The sequence below is a fragment of the Phasianus colchicus genome, chromosome 5 (genome assembly GCF_987193195.1).
Source record: "Phasianus colchicus chromosome 5, bPhaCol1.hap1.1, whole genome shotgun sequence".
Taxonomy (NCBI): domain Eukaryota; kingdom Metazoa; phylum Chordata; class Aves; order Galliformes; family Phasianidae; genus Phasianus; species Phasianus colchicus.
The window spans coordinates 7,831,699-7,856,310 of record NC_143440.1 but is presented as its reverse complement, the minus strand read 5'-3'; the positions used below and the strand labels follow the sequence as shown (position 1 = coordinate 7,856,310).

Here is a 24,612-nt window from a genome sequence, read left to right as displayed (position 1 = left end):
GCACAACTTGAGGCTATCATCTCTCGTCCTTTTGCTAATTACCTCCTTTGAGGGAGTTAGCTGTAGAGAGCGATAAGATCCCTAAGAGCTGCACAGTTCTCATGACCCCAAAACCAAGTGGGGCTGGGCTGGGTGGCTACAAGGAGGAGCCTGGAGCGTAAATACTGGGGTAACTTTATTGGGGGGTGGAAGAGCACTGGCACCACAGCCCTACAGCCTCTGGCACCATGGAATGGTGAAGGGCCGGGGGTCCCCGTGCCCACTGCTCAAGGATGTGTCACCACCTCTGGTTGCTCAGCGCATCCAACTGCGCACCTCAGTGCCCCATCTTCAGCTGTGCCTGGCCGGCCAGGCCCGCTAATCCAGCAGCCTTCCTCCTCCTCCTCCTCCTCCTCCTCCTCCTCCTCCTCCAGGTGTGGGTGATTCTATGTGTCCATGTCCACGTCCCCAGGCTGTTCCTGAGCGTCCTGCCTTGAGCTGGGGCTGCTGCTGAGGGCTGGGGATCCTGTGGCCTTACCAGGGCAGCCCAATGGGGGGCTCGGGGTGTTGGGAGGGGGCTCCCCCCCCAGAGAGGGGCTGAGGGGGTTGGGGTGGAGCAGGACCTGGGCCAGGCGGTGGCGGGGGGACTGGGGTGTGCCTTTGTGGGATGGTGATTGGGACAAGGATGGGGATGGAGATGGGGATGGAGATGAGGATGGGGATGAGGATGGGGATGATGGCTGTGGGGTTGGGGATGGGGACAGAAATGGGGATGTGTCGCTGCTCTGCAGCTGGCCGTCTGCTGTAGAGAGAGAGATGCCCACATTTAGCTTCACCCGCCCCCCCCCCAAAATTCCTGCATCCCACACTGGGGACAAAAGCCAGGTTGGGGCACCCACATATAGAGGTGCTACCTTGGCAACGGAGGCAGCAGGCAGTGGGCTCAGTGCAGGACTGGGGACACGGCCTCTCCTCGCAGCTCACCTCCCCAAGCTGTGGCACAGCAGGAAGAGGGTGATGAGGAGGATGAGGGGGATGAGGAGTGTGAGGAAAGAAGGAGGCATGAGCTCACCTGGCACGTACAGCGGATGCAGGGCCGGCCCTCAGGACTGAAGCTTTGCCCATTCACCACTTTCCTGCCCTCATAGTTGCAGTCTAGGGGGACAGTGCTCAGAGCAGGGGTGGGGGACACATCCCTGTGTCCCCATGTCCTCACATCCCTATGTCCCCTTGTCACCATGTCCCCTATGTCCCTGCATCCCCACACCCCCGTGTACTCACGTCCCTGTGTTCTCGTGTCCCCACGTCTTTCTGTCCTCGTGTCCCTGTGTCCCCATGTCCCCCTGTCCCCAAGTCCCCATGCCCCTGGATTTCACCTTTACAGACAGGGCAGCACTCGCCCTCGGGGTGGAAGGGATAGGTACAGAAGATGGCGCAGTCCACGGGTGAGCAGGCCACTGAGCCCAGCTGGGGAGAGGTGAGGGCTGGGCATTAGTGGGTCAGGGGTACCCAAATGCCCACACCCAAAGTCCACACGCCTCACCAGGCAGATGCAGCTGAGGCAGGGGTCCAGGAGCGACGGGAAGGTCTCATTGTTGTAGAAGATCCGCCCCATGTAGGTGCATCCTATGGGTTGAGAGTGGGGTTGCAGTGCCTGGAGTCCCGGGTTGTCACCCTGTCCCCTGCTGCCCCATCACCTGCTGAGCAGTCGGGGCAGCACTGCCCCGGGATGTGGATGGGGTAAGGGCATGTCTCTACGCAGTCTGTCCGCTTGCAGCTCACCGAGCCATCAGCCTGCGAGGGGGAACAAGTGACACAGACCTTGAAGTCATACAGGTTGAACCCAAAGCCGGGGAGCTTAAACACAGTATGGAGGGGGTGGAAAGCCTTTGGAGCTGGGGATGGCAGAAGAGCAGAGGCTGAAGCATGGCTAAGGCAGGAGGCAGCTGGAGAGAGATCCTGCTTTGGAACTCCCCATCCTTCCCTGAGCCAATCCCAGAGATGCAAGGCAAGGCATGAGGACAGGGGATGGGGACATGGAAGGGATGGGGATGAAGACAGAGATGGGGACAGGTAGGAGGAGTGAAACAGAGTAGATTCTCATTCACCTGGCAGATGCATAACTCACAGGGATCACCTGGAGACCAAATCTGTCCAATGGGAAACTCTACCCCATTGTCATCCACGAAGCAGCCTGGTGGGGACATGGACATGGCTGGGGAGAGGGCACCTCATCCTGTCACTCTCTGCCACATGTGGGTACACAAACACCACCTGAACCCTGTGGCAATGCATCCCCAATCCCCTTTCTCCCAACTGGCACCCCACACCCCAGCTCACCCGAGGGGCGCGGGGGGTCCTTGCAGCTGAAGCAGCACTGCCCGGGATGCAGCTGCTGCTGGTGCTGGGGACAGTCCAGCACCGGGCATGGGGCAAAAGAGCACTCCACCTCTCCGTTCTGTGGGGAGAAGGGAGCATCACCCAGCAGCTCTGTGCCACTCGTGGGACCACAAGAAGTGCCCCGGACCCACCCGGCAGACACAGGTAGTGCACTCGTCCCCATCCAAGCTGAAGCGGGCTCCGTGCGCGTAGGTCTGGCCACGGAAGCTACATTTTGCTGGGCAGGAGGGAGGCAACGAGGGCTGAGATGGGGAGCTGAGCCCCCCCAGGACCCCATGCGTGTGGCAGAACCACCCGCAGCCACTCGATCTCCTCTGGTAGGACCCCACCTGGCTGGCAGGAGCAGCAGTTGGGGGGTGAGGCGCTGGGACAGGAGCCTGGGGGGCACTCAGGGGAGATGCAGGAGATATTGCCAGCCTGCAGAGAGGAACGTGGGGCGGTCATGGGATGAGCAATGGACGTCAGCTCTGGCACGTGGCAGTGCATCATTTGGATCCCATATTTCCAGTGTGTCCCATCAATGTCATGAGCATCCGGGACAGGACTGAAGGACTGTCCCCAGCCCTGTCCCACTGCACAGCACTCACCAGGCACATGCAGATGGTGCAGTTTCCATCTGATGGAGTGAAGACTTCTCCCTCAGTGTGGGCCACCCCATTGTTCAGGCAGCCTGCGAGCCAGGAGTCAGAGCAGGCTGTAGGGGGGCATGGGAATGGGGGGGCCAGGGCTCACCTGTGCAGCTGGGACAGCAGCCCCCAGCTGGGGCAGGCAGAGGGTGGGAGCACGGTATGAGGCAGGTGATGGCCTCGCACAGCACTTGGCCTCCCTGTTGGGGTGGGCACAGCTCAGGCACAGCATGGGGATGTGGGGATATGGGGATGTGTGGATGCAGGTACGAGGAGTGCTCACGTGGCAGCTGCAGCTCTGGCACCCTGGCTCGTTCCAGCGAGTGCCCGGCTCCTGGGGAGCCCCATGATGCCAGCAAAGAGGAGCTGATGTGGGAGTCCCGGGAGGTGGCTTGATGGCATCGTGAGGGGAGGGAGGAATGGATGTGCCTGGTGCCGCGGCAGGGAGGTGAGGAGAGGGGAGCAGGAGGGGTCCCCCAGCTCCAGGAGGGAGCAGGATGTGCGTGGGGGGGTGCTGCAGAGACTGCAGGATGGGCGAGGGTGCCAGGATGGCCTTGGGGAAGCCTGGGAGGGAAGGGGAAAGGTGTCAGCACGGGGAGTTTGGGGGTTCCCACGTGGAGGAACAGGCGGTTACCTTCACAGGACACCCTGTCCCTGCTGAGCCGGTAGCCAGGCCGGCAGGAGCAGAGGAAGCTGCCCAGTGTGTTGTGGCAGGCATGCTGGCAGGCACGGCGCTCACCTGGCTGCCGGCACTCGTTGACATCTGGGGGATGTGGAACATATTGGTGTCCCCAGCGGTGTCACCCGTGGCACTGAGCAGAGCACGGGCGCATAGCAGGGTCGGGTTTCCACCACGTGGGGAGGGGTCGAGGTGCCGGCACATAGGGGAGGGGTGACGGTGCCGGGGAGAGGTGAAGGTGCATGGGGAGCTGTTGTGATGCAGCCCGCGGCAACGGGCTGCTAAGCCCGCATGCAGCACTCACCCACGCAGGTGTGCTGGTTCCCATGGAGGTGGTAGCCGGGACGGCAGGAGCAGCGGTAGCTGCCCATGCTGTTCTTGCAGCGGTGCTGGCACGGCGTGGCCAGGCACTCGTCAGTATCTGCCAGGCAGAGGCTGAGGCTCAGCGCCCCAGCTGAGCGGCCCTCCCCAGCCCCTGTCCCTGCGCACCCTGGCAGCTGTGGCGGTTGGCAGCGAGCTGCATGCCGGGGCCACACTCGCAGACGAAGCCGCCCTCGGTGTTGACACACAGCCCCTCGCAGGCAGCGCTCAGGCACTCGTTGATGTCTGCGGGCGAGAAGAGACGGAGCTGGGGGCTGGGGAACGCTGGGAGCCCCCGTCCGGCCACACCGCGCTCCCCCCAGCTCACCGTTGCAGCGGACGCCGGCGTCCGTCTCCACCATGGAGAAGCCGAGGGGACAGACGCGGGCCACCTCCTGGCACCCACCGTGGTTACAGGAGAGGTCGCAGCCGTACTCCCCGCAGCTCCCCAGCGGCTCTGGAAGGCAAAGAGTGGCTCTGCGGGGCACCGGGGGCAGCCCAGAAGCCAACTGTGCGCCCTCGGCTCCGTGGCACGTGGAGGGGATGGGGCCCTACCTGGGCAGGTGACGCCCCGCTCTCCATCGGGGCACGAGCAGAGGTTGGGCGCAATGCAGAAGCCGCTGCCGCAGCCAAAGGAGCAGAGCGCTGCGGGGCGCGGGAACGTGAGGGCGCGGGGACTCCCACCCGGTGCCATCCCCGGCGCCCGTACTCACGGAGGATGCACTGCCCGCTGCCCGGAGCCAGCATCCAGCCGGGGCAACATCCGCTGCCGAAAGCCGAGAAGCAGATGTGGGGCCCCACGTGGCGCCTGGGAGCGGGCGGCGAAGGAGGAGGTCACCCTTAGCCGAGCCCCACGGACGTGAGGAGGCGATGGGGACCGGGGATGGGGACGTGAGGGAAGCTGGAGTGCCGACGATGCAGCGGCACGGATCTGAGGAAGGGGTCTCGGGGTACAACGGGTACGGGATGACTGCGGGATGTGGTGGGACGGAGGGGTGGTGGAGACGCATCTCTGGGCAGGATGGAGACGTGGGGAGAGGCAGCCCGCGAGGGTCACGGTAGTGGATGGGGCGCACGTGGGCACGACACCGCACGCCGCCATCCCCAGGTGCAGCTGGGGTAGGGATAAGGAAAAGGGGGGCAGGCTACCTCTCCACGGCAAAGCTGGCCGGCTTCTTCCTCCCGGAGTACACCCTGCCCTGCCCGCCCGGGAGGAGCAGGGACACACAGGCAGCCCGGACGAGCAGCACGACCAACATGCCAGCGGTTCCGGCGGCACGCTCCCAGCGCTGCCTTCCTGCCTGCCTTGCAGCACGGGGCGCCTACCGCATGCTGGCCCTTGGCCCTGCTCCTCCTCCCGCCCGCCGGGCCGGGAACAATGCGGGGGGTGGAGGGAGGCAGAGCGGGGCGCGCCGGGGGGCCCCGATCCTCCTCTGCCCCAGCGCGGGAGAACGAGCGTGGGGATGCTCGAGTCGAGCCTTGCGCCCTCGCCGCACCTCGGCCTCAACGCCACCGACCTTCTCCTCCTCCTCCCCGAGGGAGGGGGTCCCCACTCTTCGGAGGGGGGAGAACGGAGCTCAGCGTCCCCCCTGCTTTCTCCTTTCCCACATCTGGCAGAGCTCCGGGCTGGCCTCTCCCCACCCCTCCTCCTCCTTCTCCTGGCGGCACTGGGCTGCCTTCCCAGCCCTGCACGGGGACCCACCAAAGAGGAGCACGCAGCAGATAGAGGAGCCAAAGTGCAGTGGGGAAGGGCGCGGCGAGGGGCTCCGTGGGAGCTGAAACCCCTCCAGCCCGAACCTCCCTGCGCCCGGCCGGGGGCTGAAGCAAAGGTGAAGGGCAGGTAAATGATTGACGGCACAGAGCAAAGGCCATTCCCTGCAGCACAGCGATGGGGTGACCCTCTGCCTGCAGCCCCAGGCTTCCCCTGCAGCATGACCCCACGGCATCACCAAATGCTGGCTGGAGAGAAGCTGAGAGCGTGGCACCTGCCACCCCGGGTTTGCTTTTAGGGAGGGAGAAAGGCTAAGCACAGATTCTGAGCCCTCCAGCAAAGCACCCTCCCTGCCTGTGGAGGGTCAATTTACTTTTCCCATCCCAAACAACAATCCAGGTGGATCGGATTCTTCCCACACCTAAGGCTTGCCCAGCAACTCAGGGCTGCTGGAAACACACACTTGACTTTAGGATGCTGCCCACCTCTTTGCTACTGAGGAAAGGAAGAATATAGGGAAAAAACTTGTGCTCGCATGGGGCCATGGAGTTCGTGCGCACATGCAGCTTTTGGAGCAAAACCTGAGTTGCATAGCGAGGAGAAAGGATCCAATCTGGGGTCCTGTGCCCTCTTCTGGTGGCCCAGAGCCTCCTAAGTGTGGGATAGGATCTGTGGGGGCTGTTAACCCCATGGGTTCCAATGGGGAAGAGGGCAGCTGGGGACTCCTCAGTCCCCTCACGTGCGTTTTGGCAACTGCTCAGCAATCAGGACAGCAGCAAGCCAGGGCTCAGGCAGCTCAGAGCCAAATGGAGGCCAGGAGGGTAATGATTAATCTATTTTACACGCAGAGAATGAGGGGCAGGACCCCATCCTGGATGGAGCCTGACTTGATTGTGCCCTTCCAGCTCCTAGCTCTGTACTCCCTGCCCCTGCTGCACCAGAGAAGGCAGGAATCCTTAAGTTCTTTACTATGAGAGTGCTGAGGTACTGGAACAGGCTGCCCAGAGACACTATAGATGCCTCCCTGTCCCTGGAAATGTTCAAGGCCAGGTTGGATGGGGCCCTGGGCAGACAGGTCTAGTATTAAATGGGGAAGTTTTTGGCCCTGCCTGTGGCAGAGGGGTTGGAGCTTCATGATCCTTAAGGTCCCTTCCAACTCAAGCCATTCTGTATGATTCTGTGAATCCCATGCAACTGTGATGCTTAGTGGAGCGTGGCAGCGCCAGCAGACACACCATTCCGTTTGGACTACTTTATTTGGTAAAACTCCACAAATGATTGAGCTTCCCAGAAATTCCCTCCCTGAGCGAGCCAGAGGTGCTGTGGAGGGAGAGAAGCATTCTGTCCTGCTGTCCCCCTCTGCTTCCTTCGCCAGGTGCAGAGAAATGCTCTGGGCCCACAGATCTCACCTGCCCCAGATGCCTTCTCCAGCCCTCACGCTTGAGGCAGCTTTGCTTCCTCTTCCAAAAACAAACAAACAAAAAACCCCAACCAAACCCACCATGGATCGAAAAGAATCAAAAACGAAAGCAGAAAAACAAAACAAAACAAAACAAAACAATAGCAAAGCATGAACCCAGGTAAGGGCAGTGCTGTGCGTCGCCCAGCGAGAGCAACCAGCAAAGCCCAGCACTGGTAGGAGTCCGTAGGATTGGTGAATCCAAGCTGACAACAGCATGGTGCCCCCCAGATCCCTAACAAACAGCTCTCCTTCAGACACCTCCCCTCAGGCAAGGGCCACTGCCGGCGCTGAGTGCAGCCAGGCAGGGGAAGAAAGCCCCTTGCTCTACATGGAGGAAGGTGTCAGGAAAAAGCTCCAAATCCTGCTAGTGGATGCGGGTCAGCTCCTCCACGATCTTGATCAGGTCGTCCACAGTGGCCTCCCTCTTCATCCCACTGCCATCATCAATCTGCAGAGAGAGAAAAGCATGAAAACACCTGCAGGTGATGGAGAAACAGCAAGACGTGTGATTAGCATTTAGCACAGCCTCCATTTCTGAGCAGTGTCCCCACCTGTGGGGTCACCCCTCTCACCTGCAGGTTTGCCACCACCTCCTGCATCTTGGGCCTGCTGATGTCCAGGAAGCTTTCAATCAGGTCACCATCAATGAAGCCTGTAGCTGGCTCTGTCTTGCGCTCAGTGTGAAACGATCTCCAGGTGGCACTGTCAAGGAGTCAAATCCACATGGAGTGATATCAATCCCACCCTGTCCAGACAAAAAACCTCTCTGCTGGGTAGCCTGGGGCAGACTGACCATGCTGCCTCACAGAACTGGTCTAGAAAATAGCCCTAAAAGTGTGGCAAGGAAGATCTTGGGAACTTGACATTATTGCATGCAGTTCCTCAAGCACTGCCATCTCCTGGGATCAAAGAGAAACCAACATTTGCACTACTGCAAAGCCCAGTTTGTCCTCAAGCCCTGTAAGATGTGCTTTAATTCACAAGACAGCCCCCAGCACCCGCTGGCATGGGCTCCCAGTTGAACCACAGAAGGATATAAGGAGTGCTCGATCTTGCCCACGCTCTTGATGACTTTATTCAGCCTGTTCTGCATGTCCAGCAGGAGGTTGTACCAGCTCTCTGACAGAGAAGTTACCAGCCCTATAAAGGAAAACATGGTGATGCAAGTTCAGCATCTTGCAGATCCTAAGACCACACTGCTGCAGCTGCCAGCAGGCAGGGAACGGCAGGACTGCAGCTGGAGGCTGCTGTCTGACGGGGCTGGGACAAGGATGGGGAGAAGAAGAAGAGACAGAAGGAATCTCAGGCCAGGGTGCTCCCTGCTCCTCACCTATCATGCCGTTGACTGTGCCAAAGAGAACAGAGCCCTGTGTTGGTGTGGACGTCTCACCCAGGTTCTGCATGACCAGGGAGCCGTGACAGAAGACATTGACAAACTCTCCCAAGTGGGACAGCCCCACCTCCTGCAAGTGCTGGCGCTCCTCATCAGTCGTGGCAGCACTGAAAGCCAAAGCACTCCACTCAGTCTGTGCTGGGGGCACCGGAGAGCTCCCCTGAATCCCATCTCAGAGCTGGGCATGCTTCTGTCCATTTTCCTGCCCAACACACGCCCCATCACTCCTGCTATGTACTGCTACAACTCCCTTCCTGCCAGCCCACCTGTCCTTCTGGCACACAAACAGGTTGAAAGCGTTCTCTGCTCCCAAGAAGTTGTCATCGTCCAGGATCTCTACAGCACTCATCCAGTTTGGATTGAAGTCCCGGGCAATCTGGAAAGGGACAAGAGGAGGGGCAGTGAAGCACATCTTCATCCCACTCAGCAGCCCCATTTGTGAGCGAGGCATGATGCAGTCTGACCTCTCTACTGAGCAAATAGCACAAACTGCCTCTGTGAAGATGGTGCTGGCCTAAGCTGCACTTGGATGATGCCAGGGCAAATGAGGCCAGACCATGCTAAAGCCATTCTCACAGGTGCACAGATGGCCCCAGTGCCTGGTCCGACCCCCAGCTACGCTGCACTTGCTGACAGATGCAGCCCCCCCAAGTGCACAGTGTGGGGCAGCTCCCCTCTCCTGGCACGCACTGCAGGCCTGCACTTCCCAAGGCAGCTGACACACAGCCCAGCCTTCCAAAAGCCTGGGATCTGTTCCTCCAAGAAGACAGGGATCTGTCTAGAAGAATGTCACCAGGTAATCCTGTTTTCTGTGCACAACCCTACGCCTTTGACTTCAAAGGGCTGGTGAGGTGGGCTGAGCCAGGTTCCTCCATTTTCCATCTTCAACACTGCTCCCCTTGCCTGAAGCCAACTGGAACAAGTAGCATGGACTCCCAGCACCTCTGACCAAGTGAACATACTTCCTGAAGGATACCACTATTGAAGCCCCAACATTTGTAACACTAAGTTGTCTCATTCTAACATTTAACAGCTTGACACCATTACTAACACACCTGCAGTTCAGTCAAAACCCCTTGTGTTGATGGCTGTCAGAAAACACACATCTCTGGAACTGTCTGATAAATGACAGCATCTTTCTGTGCATGTGAAGTGCAGGGAGAAGTGGATTTCCTTTGTTTCTTGAAAGTCTTTTTCATCCTAAATGACTCTATGATTCTAAATGACACTAAGGGACACGGTTTAGCGATGGGACTCCGCAGACAAGTTGACAGTTGGACTTGATATGAAGGTCTTCTCTGATCTAAACAACTGCGAATCTAATACCCAACAGCACTGATACCTCTTCAAAGTTTCCTTCCATGGGCTTGTAGGCAAGGAGCAGGACAGACCGCATCAGATCTCCCACAAGGATGAAGTCTCCTTTGGTCTTCAGGTAGAGAGCCATGATGTTGTTGTAATGGTTGCACTCCGTGCGCAGCTCCTTCTCAGCTGTCCACTCATACAGGCGCACCTGGAGGAAGGAAGGGACGAGACTGAGCTGGGACTCACACCTATGCCATCCAAGATACACTCGCCAACAGACCCAGCTGACAGCCACACAGCTGGAACAGCTCCCAGTTCTGACATATGCTCGGGAAGGAAGCTGGAGTCTCACGAGGGCCCTACCGTGCTGTTGATGCTGGCTAACAGCTTCCCGTTGAACTCCACCATGGAATACACAGCTCCCTTCACCTCCTTCTCAGCCAGGCTCTGCAGCTTGCCTGCAATCAATCCACAAAACATCCAGTTATTTGCACTGTGTTCCCAGGGCCAACAAACCATGGAGGGTTCGCACAAGCTGCTCTAAGCAACACTGCTCACTGCCTCAGAGGATCTGTGGGCAAGCAATGCAGGAATGGGAGGACAACAGAAAGCAAATCCCAGGATGTGGTTCTGGTGAGGGAGTTCTGGGCTTCTCTGGCAGCTGGGGAGGACAGGACATGCTGTGACAGCCCACAGCGGAGTGACAAAGCCCTGCAGAACCTGCCTGGATCTCTCTGATTGCCCTCAAGCAGCTGGACTTGGCCAGACAAGAAGCCTTTGCTCTTACCGTCAGAGTAGTGGAAGACAACGATGCGGCCCTGCTTTGGCTCTGCCTCCTCAGGATACACCATGGCGGTACCCACGATGAAGTAAGTGTTTGGGTCTTTGCCAAGCTTGCAGGAGACCAGACTAAGGGCGTATTCGTTTTGTAGAAACTGATGAGCATGAAGCACTGTTGCAAAGAGGGAAAGACAGAAACAGCTGGGTCCTTTGGGGGCCAGCAGGCAGCACCTCCACGCACGGGAAGAGCAGCTAAAAGCTCTAAAACTGAACAAGGTGTAGAATCTGGTGATCCCCTCACTACCCTGTGCCACCAGTCATTACACCTCAGACCTACACCCTTTGGCTGATGCTGGATAGCTGATGATGGAGGAAAAACACTTGAACTAAGGGAACGTGTGAGATCACAGGACTGTGGAGCTCTTAGACACGTGCTGATGGACATCCAAGCAGAATTTGGAAAGCACACGGGGCTGGTACCTTCAAAAGTGTGCTGATCGATGATGAGCAGGTTGTGCACCTCCACCTCCTCTCCAAAGGACGTCTCGTGTGGTGCTGTGCTGCTGGAGAACAGCTTGCTGGTACTCACGCTGCTAGACAGGGCCTGGGACATAAAAGATGTGTCACATCCTCGTGCTACTTGGCATGTACATGCAGGCTGAGAAAACTGGGGACCAGGGGGATGAGTGGGGGAGGAGCTCACTAGGCCTGAGCAACAGGAAAACCTGCACAGTGGTTTGGCTGAGTAGCTACTGTAAACACAGCTCAGGCATCAGTTGGCAGCTGCCCCCTCACCTGGGTGCTGGCACTGGGTCTGAGTGCAGTGGTGCCCCCGCTGGCATCTTGCACCTCAATACGACTTGAGAGCACACCAAAACACTGTGATACCTCTTGGTAGCAGATCTTCCTGCAGGACAAAGAGCTGAATGAGCAGAGATACCAGGATGGGCTGCTCCATGGTGTGGCAACAAGAACAGAACTGCTCTCTTGCACTGACCACTCCCAGCAAGAAGCCATCGATTTGGCCTGCATGCTAACCAACCCCACAACAGAGTAGGCTCTCCCCATGGCAAAGTCTCCCCCCAGCAGAGCACGGGCCCCGAAACTAAACTCTCAGCTCACCTGGGTGATTCATAGAGGGGAACCGTGCGGATATGCAGCTTCTGGATCTCATCAATGGTGCCAATTGTCAGCGTGCTGTTATTAGCCAATGCTAAGCTGTAAAGGAGGAAAACTGTGAGCAACAGGGCTTGTAAGGCCAGTGGTGCAGCCAAGAATCTCCTTCTTCCCCTCACCCCCAAACTGCTGATCAAGATTCCCTTCCCACACTGTACAGCAGTCAGTTTCTACAGCTACTGATGCACAGAGAGAGATAAATGCTTAAGACCTCAAACATCTCACATGAGAGCCACCAACAGTACAAAGGACTAATGAGTGCCCTGAGAGAACCCAGGCCAGGACTGTTGTACACTGCAAGAATATCTGTGAAGAAGGCTCTCCCATGATCAGTCAGTGCCAGGCAGGCACATCCCCTGGACAAGGTGGATGCACCACCAGGCCTGAGCAGGACGTTCTCCATACAGTCTGTGCCAACACAGAGCTCCAAGTTCCCTCTAGCCGTGCTGTGGGGCGGGCTCACCTGTCAGGATACCCATCTGAGTTGAGGGGACACATGTAGTTCACCTCCTTCAGGTTGACATTGGAGAAGACCAGCTTGTGGTTGCTGCTGTAGATGACGGTGGGGCGGTCAGAGCAGGCGAACACATTGGTGGTGGACAGGGAGCGGAAAGTCCTCAGGACTGTGGGCTGAGTGCCAAGGGTCACCTTCTTACGGTCACTCAGCAAGCCTGCAGGAAAGGAGCAGCAGGTTGGAAGCAGGGCAGCACAGAGCTACGTGGCTGTGACATGCTGGCAGGAAATGAGTGTGAATGAATGCATCCTGCTGTCAGCAAAGAAGTGGATGTAAGCATCAGGTTTCTTTCTTCACAGTCCCCTGGAGAAATCCACTTACAGTGCCCACAGCCAATCCCCACCCTGTCATAGTGAAGAAGAAGGAACTACCGAAAAAACTTGGGAAAGAGATAGATCTCCACCAGAAGGATGGGGAAAAAAAAAGAAAGAAAAAAGGTACCACAAGCAAGCACAAATCCAAACACCCTCCCAAGCAGCCCACTAGGTGCTGGCCCTGTAGTCACCTGTCTCAAGGCTGAGCCCAAAGTAGAAGAGAGCACCGTCCCCCAGTGCACACAGAAGGTAATGGCTGCTCTCGAAGGTTGTCATCAGAATGGAGCGAGGGATAATTTCTGCAGGGAGCAGAAGAGAAGGCTGATGTCACTTGTGACTCCACCAGGTCAGTCTCTGCTGCCAGCAGTCCCAGGAGAGCCCTACCTCCTCCTAGCATCTCTTTGTGCAGCAGTTCAAAGGAAGGAAGCTTTAGGATGCGGGCAGAGATATCAGTCCAGAGTCCAATCGCACACAGAGGGGACATGCCATTAGTGTCTCCCAAAGGAGTGATGTCCAGGCAGGCAACTTCATGCTCCATTTCGGTGCAGCTGGCAGGAAGCAAAAATCAGACAGAAGAGTCAATCAGAAAGCCTGAAGACAACAATACTGTGAACCCTTGGGCCAGGAAGAGAGATGGGCACCTACTTGATCTGCCTGAGCTCCTGGGGTCGGATCTCCAGGTAGTAGAGAGCTCGTCCCACAGCCACCACCACCTGGTTGCTGTTACAGGAAGCCACGCTAATGTTCTTCCCGTTGGGCTCTTTCCACTCGCTCACGAGGGCTTTGGGTTCCTGACTGACCAGTCTCACAGAGGCAGAGGTGATCTAAGAAGAGAAAATGCCTCTGCTCAGAGCCTGAACAACACCTCCTGTCTGACATCAGCCCAGGGGAACACTGCAGACCCTATCCCGATGAGCAGCAGAGATCTACATAACCCACAGCCAAGAAGAGCTATGGAATCACAACGAGAAATGCATCTCCAGACGGGCCATTACCTGGATCAATTGCTGATGTGCCACGTTGCCACAGAAGAAGGTCTGCTGATCATCCACAAACCCTGTGAGCTCCGTTTCTTCTACCTCCTCTCCATTTAACATAAGAACCCTAGAAGGGAAAGAGAGAATCTGTTGTATCATGTTCCAATCCTGTTTTATCAGGCTGAGAGCCTGGCATGCCCTTAACTCTACCTCACCTGGTCTGGCCAACAAAGGACAGCACCAGCATATTGTCCATCTCACGATGAGAATCTGACCTCAGGGGCCACAAGCCTGCAACAGAAAGACCACATGCTCACAGTGAATAACCCAAAAGGGGGTGGCAAGTCTCCTGCCCACAGCCCAGCCATGAGATATGTCCCCACTTCGTAGACTGTATATGAAAGAATGAACCAACTCACACACCTTTGATTCCTGGCAGGTCAATGCTGGCATGCTCATGAATCCCAATGCCGTTCCGGATGATCCGTAGTGAACCCTCTTTAAAGGCACCTGAGCACGTGACCAGCTGGAGGAAAAGCAGATGTTCACCAACTGGGGAAGCCTTCCCATGCTTCCTTGCAGAGATGGGCTCAGGGGAAGTTGGGATCCCTATCATCTATGCTTCTCAAAGGAAGTTCTTTGGCTGTTGACTGTTCCCCAGGGCAAGAAAGAAAACCCTTCCTCGTGAAAACAGGAGCCTTCCCACCCAGAGCAAGACCTCAAAACCTTCCCTGCACCAGGACAAGACTTAAATCCCTGATAAATGAATCATAGTTCTTTCTTTCAGTGAACACACCACACACATCTGCCAGAACCAGACATCCTTACCACAGAAAAAGGCAAGGCAGAATCAACATTACCTGCCCTTGGCCTTGTCTCTCCAGGTCTACCACACACATATCAACGATAGGACCGAGGTTGGTGAAGGTCTCCATAGCCACTACATAGGAGCCTTGTTCATTGCTGTCCACGTTGAGCTACAAACAAACACAACCATCAGTTTCCAACAAGAACAGCCCAGTAAACATAAAGAATGTAGGGAAAAGAAAATTTCTCCCCACATATTTGCATATGCCTCCCTCATAAAATCATAAGGGCTGGAAAAGACCTCTGTGATCAAGTCCAACTCCAACCCATCCCCACCGTCCCCATGAATCACATCCCACAGTGCCGTATCTCCACATTTCTTTAACAGCTCCAGTGGGGTGATTCACAACATCCTTGGGCTGTCCATTTCAATGTTTGATCATTCGTGAGGTCAGGATGAAAGCAAGCATGTATAAAATCCTGTTTGAACACAGGACTAAGCCAGGGGAATGCCACTACTCACCTTCACAAGCTGGGAATCCCCAAGCCGAGAGCCAACAAACACCACACCATTGTCCAGGTAGGTCAAGCACTCTGCAATGGATGTCTGGAAATAGAGAAGGTGCAGATGAACCACCATGAGAAGATGAATGAGCCCTGCCACGCTCCCCAAGGATCACATCTGAACCGCAGTGCAACAGAAAAGCATGGGGAGAGAAATTTGATCCCTTTACAGAACCCACAGAGAATCCAAACATCTCTGAGGGACAGTGTGTAAGATGAAAAATCAGGTGGCCAGACAGGGAACTCCCCACATCTGGCAACTGACATCTGTGGAGAGAAAAACATTACCCCAGTCTGTGCTCCACAGAGAAGCTACTTTCACTACTTGGCATCTGCAGAGCACCTGCATCCTGCAGAACCCCCTGGCCTCCAGTGAGAAGTGGCAGGGACACTGTAGGTGGTGCAGCAATGTCCTACCTCACCAAGCAGTTCCACACGCAAGTCCTTCAGGGTGACTGTGCCATCCATTTGCTCCTCCTTCTCCAGAAGCAGCATGAAGAGACGTCCTTCCATGTCCCCCAGCAAGTAACGGGACCCATTGGGATCCACACGGTTGTGGCACACAATTGTGCTTTGCTGCATGCAAAAGAATTGTTAGGAAGCTGCTGAAACAACTCCAGAGAGGCATGAAGCCACAGCTAAATCCCACACAGGGCACTCCTCTGCATGAATTTGCCCAGAAAGGACCTTTTGGTCACAGCTAAGGCTCTCTTTCAGCCCTGAGCAGTACCTCAGCTGTGTCATTTGTGCTTCCTGCACCATTTGAACATGGGAACTGGCCCATCCCTCTGACAAAACCACAAGTTCAAGCACTGTCACCAACTCTATCAGTCTTTTTCCCCCTGAAAAAGTGCCCCAACCATACTCACATGGACTCGAGTCTCCAAGGGGCTTGTTCATATCTCTCACTGCCTGAACTGAAACCAGGCTCTGGCCTGGACCAACGCCCGAACTACTCATTACCTCCTAATTAATCTTTTTCTCTGGGGCCCTAACAAGATTTCAGCTTTCTTGCACCATTTCCAAAAGCTCCACAAAGCCACGTACTCCAGTGCAAGCACACACTGCCATCGCTACAGGGATCACAAATGTCTCTCAGACCCCAAAATGCAGACTGGGCGTGGAGAAGAACACTGACACTCACCAAATCTCTGCAAGGGGCTCTACTAGGCTACAGCTAAAGTTAAGAACAGATGAAATTCCTGAATCTAAGCGGCTCAGCACCCTCCCAGGTTAGGAGGATTTCTGGGCACAGCACAACAATGGTTACTGCCATACACAGACCCACCATCACAAACACAGAGCATCACAAACACAGTAGAAGGTTCCAGCTTACAGATTCCTGGGAAGCCATAAGCTGTTCTGGAGAGATAGACTGACAAGTACCTACTATCATCAGGTCCAAAGTCACCAAAAGCCTTCAAATGAGAAAGCTTTCTTACTTGCACCATTTATTACACACAGCAAGGATTTTTAGCAATAGTAATTCAACCAGCAGGCAACTGAAAATGTGCTGCATTCAGAGAGGACATTTCAGTAGTGTCTACAGCAGGAATAGGGTAGGAAATGCACAGTTAAGGTGTTACCTTGATGATGGGTGGAGCTATAGCCAGGTATTTATCTCCATTGTGATAGGTAATAGACTCCTGTCCAATGATGATTGCGCCTCCAAAAGGCTCTGGCACTGTGTAGGGGAGAAGTCTTATCAGTGAACCTGTGCAGCATAACTGAGCATGGAAAGGAAGGAAAGACACCACATGCAGCAGGACTAACCTGCAATGACCATGGAGGCTTCAGCCTCGACGTTCTCCTGCTTCCAAGGGCCTTTGTTAAACTCCTTCTCACGCAGGGACACCTCGTATGTTTTGACGTGGCGACCCTGAGGGTCCTGAAAGGAGGCACAAATATCACATCAACGGGTAACGACCTCATGTGCACTGCAGCAGAGGCTCCTGAGGCACAGCTGAAGAACTACCTACAAAGAACACCTCGGTCCAGTGCTGCAAGAAGTAAAGGGCAGCATCAGCTGACTGAGAAGGGGAAGCCAGCAGGAGAAACAGATCTGCAGGAGAGGAGTAACTAGCACAGCTGGAGCATATCCTGTCCATTTTACAGCTGAAGTGGGACCATTAAATGGCAAAGGAATTGTTAAAACCACTTCGGCATTTCTGGACCTTTTTATTCCTTACAACAGCAGTTCTCAAGCCTTTTCTGTTGCGTTTTTTTTTTTTTAATAAACTTGCTCATCTCTGTGGTATCCTCCTCTGGTTTCAAACCTACACAAAGATTATCTCAGACACTCGCTGCTATTCTCCTTGATCCAAATCCCGTGATAATGATTAACAAACTGAGAAGGAATTAGACAAAGCAGCAGCTTGGATACATTCCGCCTCCACATACACAGTCAGGCTCCCAGGGACAGCCTAACCCCAGAGCTTTACGTAACGCCTCATGAGTCAGACAGAACTCACATCTCATCCTGCTGCAAGGATGAAATGCAGTTGATAGACACAGAGGCAGTCATTTACTCTTTATTTGTACAACACCTGCTTAAAATGAACAAATCACTAACATATTTCCTTCCAGATCAGCTTGTAGCATGGAAATGCCAGATCCTGTGAGACAAGACCTTTTTCACTTGCTGACTACGTGTGGAGATCGAGTTCTTCCTTTATGATACCTCTGAGGACTAAGTGGAAACTTGTGCTTCTGCCTAAACTCTAAAATTGAGTTTAAGATTTTGGCCAAATCACAGTTGTGCTCTGCCTCAGTTTCCCCAGACAGCAGCAGCACCAATCAAATCCATGCAGATATGCAGATCTTCTCAGAGCTACACACCACTGTCAGGTTTCTTGGCTCTGAGGAACTCACCCATTAAGCAATTCAAAGCCAGAAAGCATCATCAGCCACCCTCGCTGCATAGATCTGGAGCGAGGATGGGCTGAGAGTTTTATTTCAAACTCAGGCTTCAAAGTCAATGTGGGTGTGGGGGATAAAGACTCCACATACATTCCTCATTCAGACAGAAACAGCACTGCCACGTGTTCTGAAAGCTGGTTCAGATAACAAGGGAGAACTGCGGCTTGTGCCGATGCCCCATCAATGGAGGTGCTCAAGGCCAGGCTGGATGGGACAGAGTAGTGGTTGGGCTGAGAGGGGCTTGTAAGTCTCTTCCAACCCAAGCATTCTATGATTCTGAGAAAGGAGAGTGCTGCTGCCACATGGTAAAGGAAGCCTATAAACAGGAGGAGTCAACTTTTTGAAAGGGTAGATAACAGCACGACAAGGGGAAATGGTTTTAAACTGAAGAAGGGAAGATTTAGGTTGGATGTCAGGGAGAAGTTCTTTACTATGAGAGTGGTGAGGTGCTGGAACAGGCTACCCAGAAAAGCTGTGGATGCCCTGTCCCTGGAGGGGTTCAAAGCCAGACTGGATGGGGCCCTGGGCAGCCTGGTCTAGTATTATACGTGGAGGTTGGTGGCCCTGCCTGTGGCAGGGGGGTTGGAGATTGATGATCCTTGAGATTCCTTCCAACCCAAGCCATTTTTTGATTCTGTGAGAACTAAGAACTGCAGTGAAGACAAACTGAATTCACACCACCATCCTATGCTAGCCCAGAAAGACTTTCTTCAGCTACAAAACAAGCCTGCAGGAGCCAGAACCATCTCTAGCTCTGCCCACCCATTCTTACAGCACTGCTTCTAACAATGCCAATGCTTCAACCCCTTTGGAAGACCCTTGGAAACACTGATTTCAGGATCGAGAACAAGGTACCTGATAGACAAAGCAGATGGTTGGGGCCTGACAGCCATAGAGGAACTTCACGTCGATGACTTGGAGCTCCTCCAGGCGGATGTTAAAAGCCTTCAGCTCCTTGTTCTCACGGTCCAGGGGGATGACCTTGAAGAGGCCATCATAGAGCCGCAGGCCAATCATCCGGCACTCTGGGTCAATGATGCCGATGATACCAGTCTCTGAGGGCCGACCGATGCGATCCTGAAGGGGAGATCCATGGAGGTGGGCAAGAGAAAAAGCAGTGAGCTGTGAAATGCTTTGATGCACTTGAGCAGAGCCCACCCAATGGAAATCCAGTGCTGTTATCATCCACGGCCCCAGCTGGAAGTAGCTGATATCAACCCCTCTATATGTCATGAGGCAGAATCACAAAGCACAAAGATTAAGTGCTGGTTTCCAAACACACTGACAGGATGTGCCCACTCACACCTCCTGACCATAATCCCCTGCTCAGCTTCACTAACAGCAAGCCTGGAAAAAGACAGAAAATAGCTTGGTTTGACAGCTGATGGAAATCATTTAAATCGTTTGGCTAATGAGCAACAAAAAACCAAAGTAACACATGGATCCCTAAATCTCTCAGAAAGATTTTAACTTGAGTTAAGTGTGGTAGCAAGGCTCACCTGCACATTTCCATGGGCACGGGTGATAATGTCAATATTGTCACCATTCTGCTTGTACTCCAGGATGCAGGCGTTGTACTTGGCTGTCAGGATGAAAAGCAGATCCTTGCTCTCCCCCTGCAGGAAGGGAGGGAAGGAGGAAGGGTCACAGGGGCTCTGAGGGGTTGCAAGAAGCCACCCCCCACTCTCAACGCACTCACTTTGGGGCGGAAGAGCTCCATGACAGCAGTCTTGCCATACATGCCCACTTCCTTGACAGGCCGAAGCCCCTCAGCTGTCACCACATAGATCTCCAGGCGTGTGTTCTTGGCAATCAGCAGGTTCAGGTCCTCTGCGGAGGTGAAGTGTCCTGGAGAAGGAAAGAGATGGGTCCTCAGCTTCCAACCTTGGGGCCCTGTTGATGCCCCCACTAGCCCAAATTCAGCTTCCAGCACTCAAGGTCCTACCAGCCCCAGCGTGACCAGCTTCACAAGCTCCAGAAACCTGGACAGAAGAGAAGACCTCTTCCCACTGTGCCCTTGAAGAGCAAAACCACACTGATCTGCTCAGCTCTATCCCCCACCTTTGGAGTCCAGCAGCTTCCAGGGAAACACCCTGCTCCTCTCCAAGCTCCCTACTATCCCTCCCCTCAAAAAAACACCCCAATATCCTCTCTAGCCCTTCACACTCCCCTAGAACCTCAAGGCAACCCCCGACACACCCCGGTGCCCCTCACTCCACATCAACCCCAATGCCCACCACTGGATAACTGAGACATTCCCAGAACCCTCCTCGCACCCACAAACCCCGAGGTTCCCCAGCACCCCTGGGCTCCCCACAAACACCACCCAGGAGCCTCATTTCACCTCCAGACCTCCATAACGCCCCTCCCATCTCAGCGCAACCATCTATCACAACACCCCCAGTTCCTCACCGATCTCACCTCCCCACGATATCCCAATCACTCACTGACCCGATCTCCCTACAACCCCCCCCCGGCAACTCCCCCGTGTGCCTTAGGAGGCCTTCAGTGCCCCCCCAAAACGCAAGGCCGCGCAGATCCCGCCGTGAACGTTGAACCCCGCCCCGTCCCGCCGGTACCGGTGACACAGCCATTCACGGCCGTCGGCTTCTGCGCCGTCACAACGTAATTGTACGACATGGCGGAGACGGCAGCGAGTCCCGTAACCGGCCAGAACGCGGCACGCACCGGGAGCTGCGGCCTAGCGCGGCCACTCCACCGCCCCTTCCGCCCGCCGTGGTGACGTCACCGGAAGTTAGCGCGCCGCGCCGCTCTGCCCGCCGGGGAGGACCGCGGAGGGGCAGACGAGAGGGCAGGTGTGGGGGCGGCCCTGGTAACTCGGGGAGGGGCCTCACCTTCAGGGAGGGGACGCTGCCTGGTGGGCCTCCGTTCCAGCAGCGTTGTGTAGCAGTGTATTCCCCCATCTCAGCGCTGCCCCTCGTGTGTGGGGCTGTGCCCCGCCATCCCAGCAGAGCCCCAAATGTGGGCTGCGCCCAGCCCAGGCGGGACCCACCCCATCCCACCGAGGGAGTCTGGACCTTGCCCTCCCTCGCTTCCAAACAGAGTTTGAACCTGGGTCTGAAGGCTGTGTGGGAGCCGCAGCGCGGTGACAGTGGACAGAACCCCGTGTCCTCTTGGTGCCACCCACACCCCAGTCATGGAGGTGAGCCTGGGGCAGCACGCAGCCCCTACCCAGCCCCCTAGCCCCCCACCCAGCCACCCCTCTGCGCCTCCAGGTCCCCAAGAAGCTGGTGTGCTCGGTGGCCAGCTGTGCTGAGGATGCGCTGGCAGGGCTGGTGGTGTGCAACCCCGGGCTGCAGCTGCTGCGGGGACACCGAGTGGCCCTACGTTCTGACCTGGCTGCCCTGCGGGGACGTGTGGCACTGCTTTCCGGGGGGGGCTCCGGACATGAGCCCGCTCACGCAGGTATGTGCCCATACAGGTAAGGGCCCACCTGTGGCCTTGATGCCCCCTGGGCATCCCTGAGTCCCCCGTGTCCGTTGCAGGCTACATTGGGAAGGGCATGCTGAGCGGCGTGGTGGCCGGTGCCATCTTCACCTCTCCCGCTGTGGGCAGCATCCTGGCAGCCATCCGGGCGGTGACAGAGGCTGGTGCAGGTATGGTGACACTGTGGGGCACGGGGACACCGTGGGGCTGTGGTGTGACTTCTTGCTCGCAGTGGGGACGCTGCTGATTGTGAAGAATTATACCGGAGACCGCTTGAACTTCGGGCTGGCACTGGAGCGAGCACGGGCAGAGGGCGCCGATGTGCGGATGGTGGTGGTGGGCGATGACTGTGCCTTCACCAGCCAGAAGAAAGCTGGGCGCCGTGGGTTGTGTGGCACTGTCCTCGTGCACAAGGTGTGTGAGGATGCAATGCCCCTCGGTGGTGACATGTGGGCGTCCCTCACCCATCGGTGCCTGTTTGCAGGTGGCTGGAGCCATGGCTGAGGCGGGGGCGAGCTTGGATGAGATCGTCACAAAGGTGTCAGCACTCACCAAAGCCATGGGTATGTGCATAGGGCCCAATCCCTGTACCCAACCCCATCCCTGTTCCTCCACAGTGCCTGATAAGAGGCACCAGCACAGGGTGAACTTCAGCACCCCATGCACCTGCAGCGTGCCTGGGACACAGTCGCCCTTCTGCCTCCCCATCCAACCAACCACGTGCCCAATGCCTGCCCTGAAATCTGGCACGCATCCCTTTCTGCCTTCACCCTTCTGCAGGCACTCTGGGGCTCAGCTTGTCACCATGCAGTGTGCCTGGCTCCAAGCCCACCTTCCAGCTGGCTAATGATGAGATGGAGCTGGGGCTGGGTGAGGAGCTGCCCCCTCCCTGTGCCAAGCTGCTAGGGGGGCATGGGTCCACGTGACCCTTGCCCCAAGCCCAGGCATCAGCATGGGGTGATACTGCCACCCTTCTGCAGGGATCCACGGCGAGGCTGGCGTGCGCAGAATGAAAGTGAGCATCATTCTTTCACCCCATCCTCCCCCTGTGTCTCCTCCCTGCCCTCATGCTCCCCCTGTGTCCCCCAGGTGATGCCAGTGGATGAGGCGGTGGAGACAATGCTGGCACACATGACTGACCCCTCCAATGCCTCTCACCTGCCCCTGAGCCCTGGTGAGTCCCCCTGACCCCTATGCACCTCTTGTGCCAAAAGTGGGGCTCTTACTCTGCTCACTGCTCCGCAGGAGCCTCCGTGGTGCTGGTGGTGAACAACCTGGGTGGTCTGTCCTGCCTGGAGCTGAGCATTGTTGCTGGTGTGGCTGTGAGCAGTCTGGGTGAGTCACTGGGGATCTCATGGGGACCTTCTGGGGACCTCCACATTTACATCCTTCTCATTCCTGCAGAGAGGCGTGGCGTCTGTGTTGCTCGGGCACTGGTGGGCTCCTTCATGACAGCACTGGAGATGGCTGGGATCTCCCTCACCCTTCTGCTGGTGGACAAGGAGCTACTGAGGCTGATTGGTGAGCACCTGAAACATGGGGGGGTGGCATGGGACCATGGGAATGTGTGGGGTGGCTCAAGACACTAGCCTCTGTGGGCATGCAGCACCAGTACCTGGCTGCTAGCTGTGGTGAAGTGGGTCTGTTGGACTCACTCTCCCCTCCTGCTGCTCCAGATGCTGAGACCACTGCCGTGGCATGGCCTAATGTGGTCACAGGACCTGCCATGAGCCGGAGACCAGAAGTAGAAGCACCAAAGGAGGGAACTGAGACAGCAAAGCAAGTGCCCAGCACAGGTATGGGCAGCAGTAGAGTGAGAGAGGATGCTGTCACCTCCTCGTGTTTCAGTTTCCCTAGCTACTTTGAGGATGGGGGGGGGGGCTGATGTCTCTTCTTCTCAGGGCCTGGCATGGAGCGAGCGCAGAAGGTGCTGGCACGAGTGTGCAGCACCCTGTTGGGCCTTCAGGACAAGCTCAATGAGCTGGACCGTGCAGCAGGTGATGGGGACTGCGGCCACACACATGCTCGAGCTGCCCGAGGTGGGTGCTGGTGCCCTGGGAAGCGCCATCTGCTGGGGCACCTCCTCCAAGGACACAGTTCCCTCCATTTGCTCCTTGCTGGGTCCCCACAATTATCTTCACTCCAGGCATGGGGGAAGACCAGCTGGCCCCGAAGAAGGGCAGAACCCCCCAGGGCAGTTGGGGGTCCCTGTGGGAGTACCCCAGCCCTTTCTCTCCACCCCACAGCCATCCAGGAATGGATGCGTGCCCAGCCCCTGCCTCCATCCCCAGCCCATCTCTTCTCTGCTCTGGCCGACCTCCTGCTGGACAAGATGGGTGGCTCCTCTGGTGTGGTGAGCCCCAGTGAAGGGAGGGGGCATGTCTCAGGACCCCCACCATCCCCCCATCACATGCACTGATGTGTTCTGGCAGCTATATGGACTGTTCCTGACAGCAGCAGCTCACCCCCTGCAAAACCGCAGCGACCTCCCAGTGTGGGCCGACGCTGTGGATGCTGGCATCGAAGCCATGCAGCGGTGAGTGCAGCAGGACCCCCTGCTATCCCCTGAGTGGGGCCTTGTCAAGCCCTCTGCTCCTTGCACAGGTACGGAGGAGCAGCCCCAGGTGACAGGACAATGGTGAGTGCTGCAGTGCTGAGGGACAGAGCCTCTGGTGAGGGTCCCAGTGCTCATCCCCCCACTGTGTCTCCCAGCTGGATGCACTGTGTGCCGCAGCACAGGCACTGCGTGCCCTACGCAGCCCCGGAGCCGACCTGCTTACGGTGCTGGCCTCTGCCGTGGAGGTATGGGGATGGAGTCCTAGGATGGATGGCACCCAGGTGACATCTGGGGCTGCCTTGTGCGTCCCAGCCATGTGCTGAGCACACCCGTGTTTCCAAGCAGAGTGCAGAGGCAGCAGCAGAGTCTACTCGGCACATGGAAGCTGGTGCAGGCAGAGCCAGCTACATCAGCTCAGCCCAGCTGCTGCAGCCTGATCCCGGGGCTGTGGCAGCAGCAGCTGTGCTGCGAGCTGTGCTGGAGGGATTGCAGGGCTGAGCTATATCCCCCTGCAGGTTCCCAGGGTCATGGTGGTGATGGGAGAGGTGTTGGCACACACTGCATGCCCCCAATAAACTTTTGTGGTCCCACTAGAGCATCTATTCTCATACAGGATGGGACAGGATAGTGGGATCTGGGGTG

The 24,612-nt window shown here is 56.4% G+C and overlaps 3 protein-coding genes across 7 annotated transcripts; 1 reads left to right on the top strand and 2 right to left on the bottom strand.

Moving 5' to 3' along the window:
• Positions 1 to 170: 170 nt before the first annotated feature.
• On the bottom strand, positions 171 to 5,842 carry VWCE (von Willebrand factor C and EGF domains). Of its 4 annotated transcripts, none has more exons than XM_090140333.1 (20): positions 5,194 to 5,842; positions 4,758 to 4,852; positions 4,600 to 4,689; positions 4,373 to 4,501; positions 4,174 to 4,290; positions 3,989 to 4,105; positions 3,640 to 3,768; positions 3,289 to 3,569; positions 3,112 to 3,205; positions 2,967 to 3,049; positions 2,709 to 2,796; positions 2,511 to 2,596; positions 2,320 to 2,437; positions 2,088 to 2,173; positions 1,677 to 1,773; positions 1,523 to 1,605; positions 1,356 to 1,446; positions 1,052 to 1,134; positions 894 to 972; positions 171 to 781 (listed from the first exon to the last, which is right to left on the bottom strand). In XM_090140333.1, the coding sequence occupies exons 1-20, from the start codon at positions 5,301 to 5,303 to the stop codon at positions 426 to 428; spliced, it is 2,412 nt and encodes an 803-aa protein (XP_089996459.1). In that variant the 5' UTR covers positions 5,304 to 5,842; the 3' UTR covers positions 171 to 425. The 4 variants fall into 4 exon arrangements, with proteins under 4 accessions (XP_089996459.1, XP_089996461.1, XP_089996462.1 ...); XM_090140335.1 differs by having other exon boundaries at positions 2,967 to 2,995; XM_090140336.1 differs by having other exon boundaries at positions 3,745 to 3,768.
• Positions 5,843 to 6,992: 1,150 nt separating this feature from the next.
• DDB1 (damage specific DNA binding protein 1) lies at positions 6,993 to 20,678 on the bottom strand. The gene is made up of 27 exons (XM_031614122.2): positions 20,546 to 20,678; positions 19,666 to 19,814; positions 19,466 to 19,582; positions 18,822 to 19,043; positions 16,821 to 16,935; positions 16,634 to 16,731; positions 15,465 to 15,623; positions 15,007 to 15,090; positions 14,537 to 14,653; positions 14,100 to 14,202; positions 13,892 to 13,967; positions 13,695 to 13,803; positions 13,345 to 13,523; positions 13,084 to 13,247; positions 12,891 to 12,998; positions 12,335 to 12,542; positions 11,818 to 11,913; positions 11,491 to 11,602; positions 11,176 to 11,299; positions 10,703 to 10,867; positions 10,279 to 10,373; positions 9,953 to 10,123; positions 8,877 to 8,986; positions 8,548 to 8,717; positions 8,255 to 8,357; positions 7,790 to 7,913; positions 6,993 to 7,665 (listed from the first exon to the last, which is right to left on the bottom strand). Exons 1-27 carry the CDS (start codon positions 20,604 to 20,606, stop codon positions 7,582 to 7,584), a joined length of 3,423 nt encoding a protein of 1,140 aa, XP_031469982.1. The 5' UTR covers positions 20,607 to 20,678; the 3' UTR covers positions 6,993 to 7,581.
• A 13-nt stretch (positions 20,679 to 20,691) lies between these two features.
• On the top strand, positions 20,692 to 24,563 carry TKFC (triokinase and FMN cyclase). 2 transcript variants are annotated; one of them, XM_031614123.2, is made up of 18 exons: positions 20,692 to 20,782; positions 21,030 to 21,129; positions 21,203 to 21,392; positions 21,473 to 21,583; positions 21,646 to 21,827; positions 21,898 to 21,976; positions 22,194 to 22,283; positions 22,394 to 22,428; positions 22,503 to 22,587; positions 22,659 to 22,748; positions 22,818 to 22,934; positions 23,090 to 23,209; positions 23,315 to 23,452; positions 23,660 to 23,766; positions 23,846 to 23,949; positions 24,018 to 24,051; positions 24,126 to 24,215; positions 24,316 to 24,563. In XM_031614123.2, exons 2-18 carry the CDS (start codon positions 21,124 to 21,126, stop codon positions 24,466 to 24,468), a joined length of 1,731 nt encoding a protein of 576 aa, XP_031469983.2. In that variant the 5' UTR covers positions 20,692 to 20,782; positions 21,030 to 21,123; the 3' UTR covers positions 24,469 to 24,563. The 2 variants fall into 2 exon arrangements, with proteins under 2 accessions (XP_031469983.2, XP_089996451.1); XM_090140325.1 differs by lacking the exon at positions 20,692 to 20,782 and having other exon boundaries at positions 20,807 to 21,129.
• The last annotated feature ends 49 nt before the right edge of the window (positions 24,564 to 24,612 follow it).

What these genes read in the sequence shown, in the direction of transcription:
- VWCE (XM_090140333.1), bottom strand. Translation starts at nt 5,303, where the DNA reads ATGTTGGTCGTGCTGCTCGTCCGGGCTGCCTGTGTGTCCCTGCTCCTC. An exon ending in GCCAGCTTTGCCGTGGAGAG is followed by an intron (nt 4,853 to 5,193) that starts GTAGCCTGCCCC and finishes GCCCGCTCCCAG; the next exon opens with GCGCCACGTGGGGCCCCACA. An exon ending in CTGCTGCCTCCGTTGCCAAG is followed by an intron (nt 782 to 893) that starts GTAGCACCTCTA and finishes CTCTCTCTACAG; the next exon opens with CAGACGGCCAGCTGCAGAGC.
- DDB1 (XM_031614122.2), bottom strand. Translation starts at nt 20,606, where the DNA reads ATGTCGTACAATTACGTTGTGACGGCGCAGAAGCCGACGGCCGTGAAT. An exon ending in CAAAGAGATGCTAGGAGGAG is followed by an intron (nt 12,999 to 13,083) that starts GTAGGGCTCTCC and finishes TGCTCCCTGCAG; the next exon opens with AAATTATCCCTCGCTCCATT. An exon ending in CACAGTCAACGGCATGATAG is followed by an intron (nt 8,358 to 8,547) that starts GTGAGGAGCAGG and finishes TTTCCTTTATAG; the next exon opens with GGCTGGTAACTTCTCTGTCA.
- TKFC (XM_031614123.2), top strand. An exon ending in ACATGAGCCCGCTCACGCAG is followed by an intron (nt 21,393 to 21,472) that starts GTATGTGCCCAT and finishes TGTCCGTTGCAG; the next exon opens with GCTACATTGGGAAGGGCATG. An exon ending in TGGGTGGCTCCTCTGGTGTG is followed by an intron (nt 23,767 to 23,845) that starts GTGAGCCCCAGT and finishes GTGTTCTGGCAG; the next exon opens with CTATATGGACTGTTCCTGAC.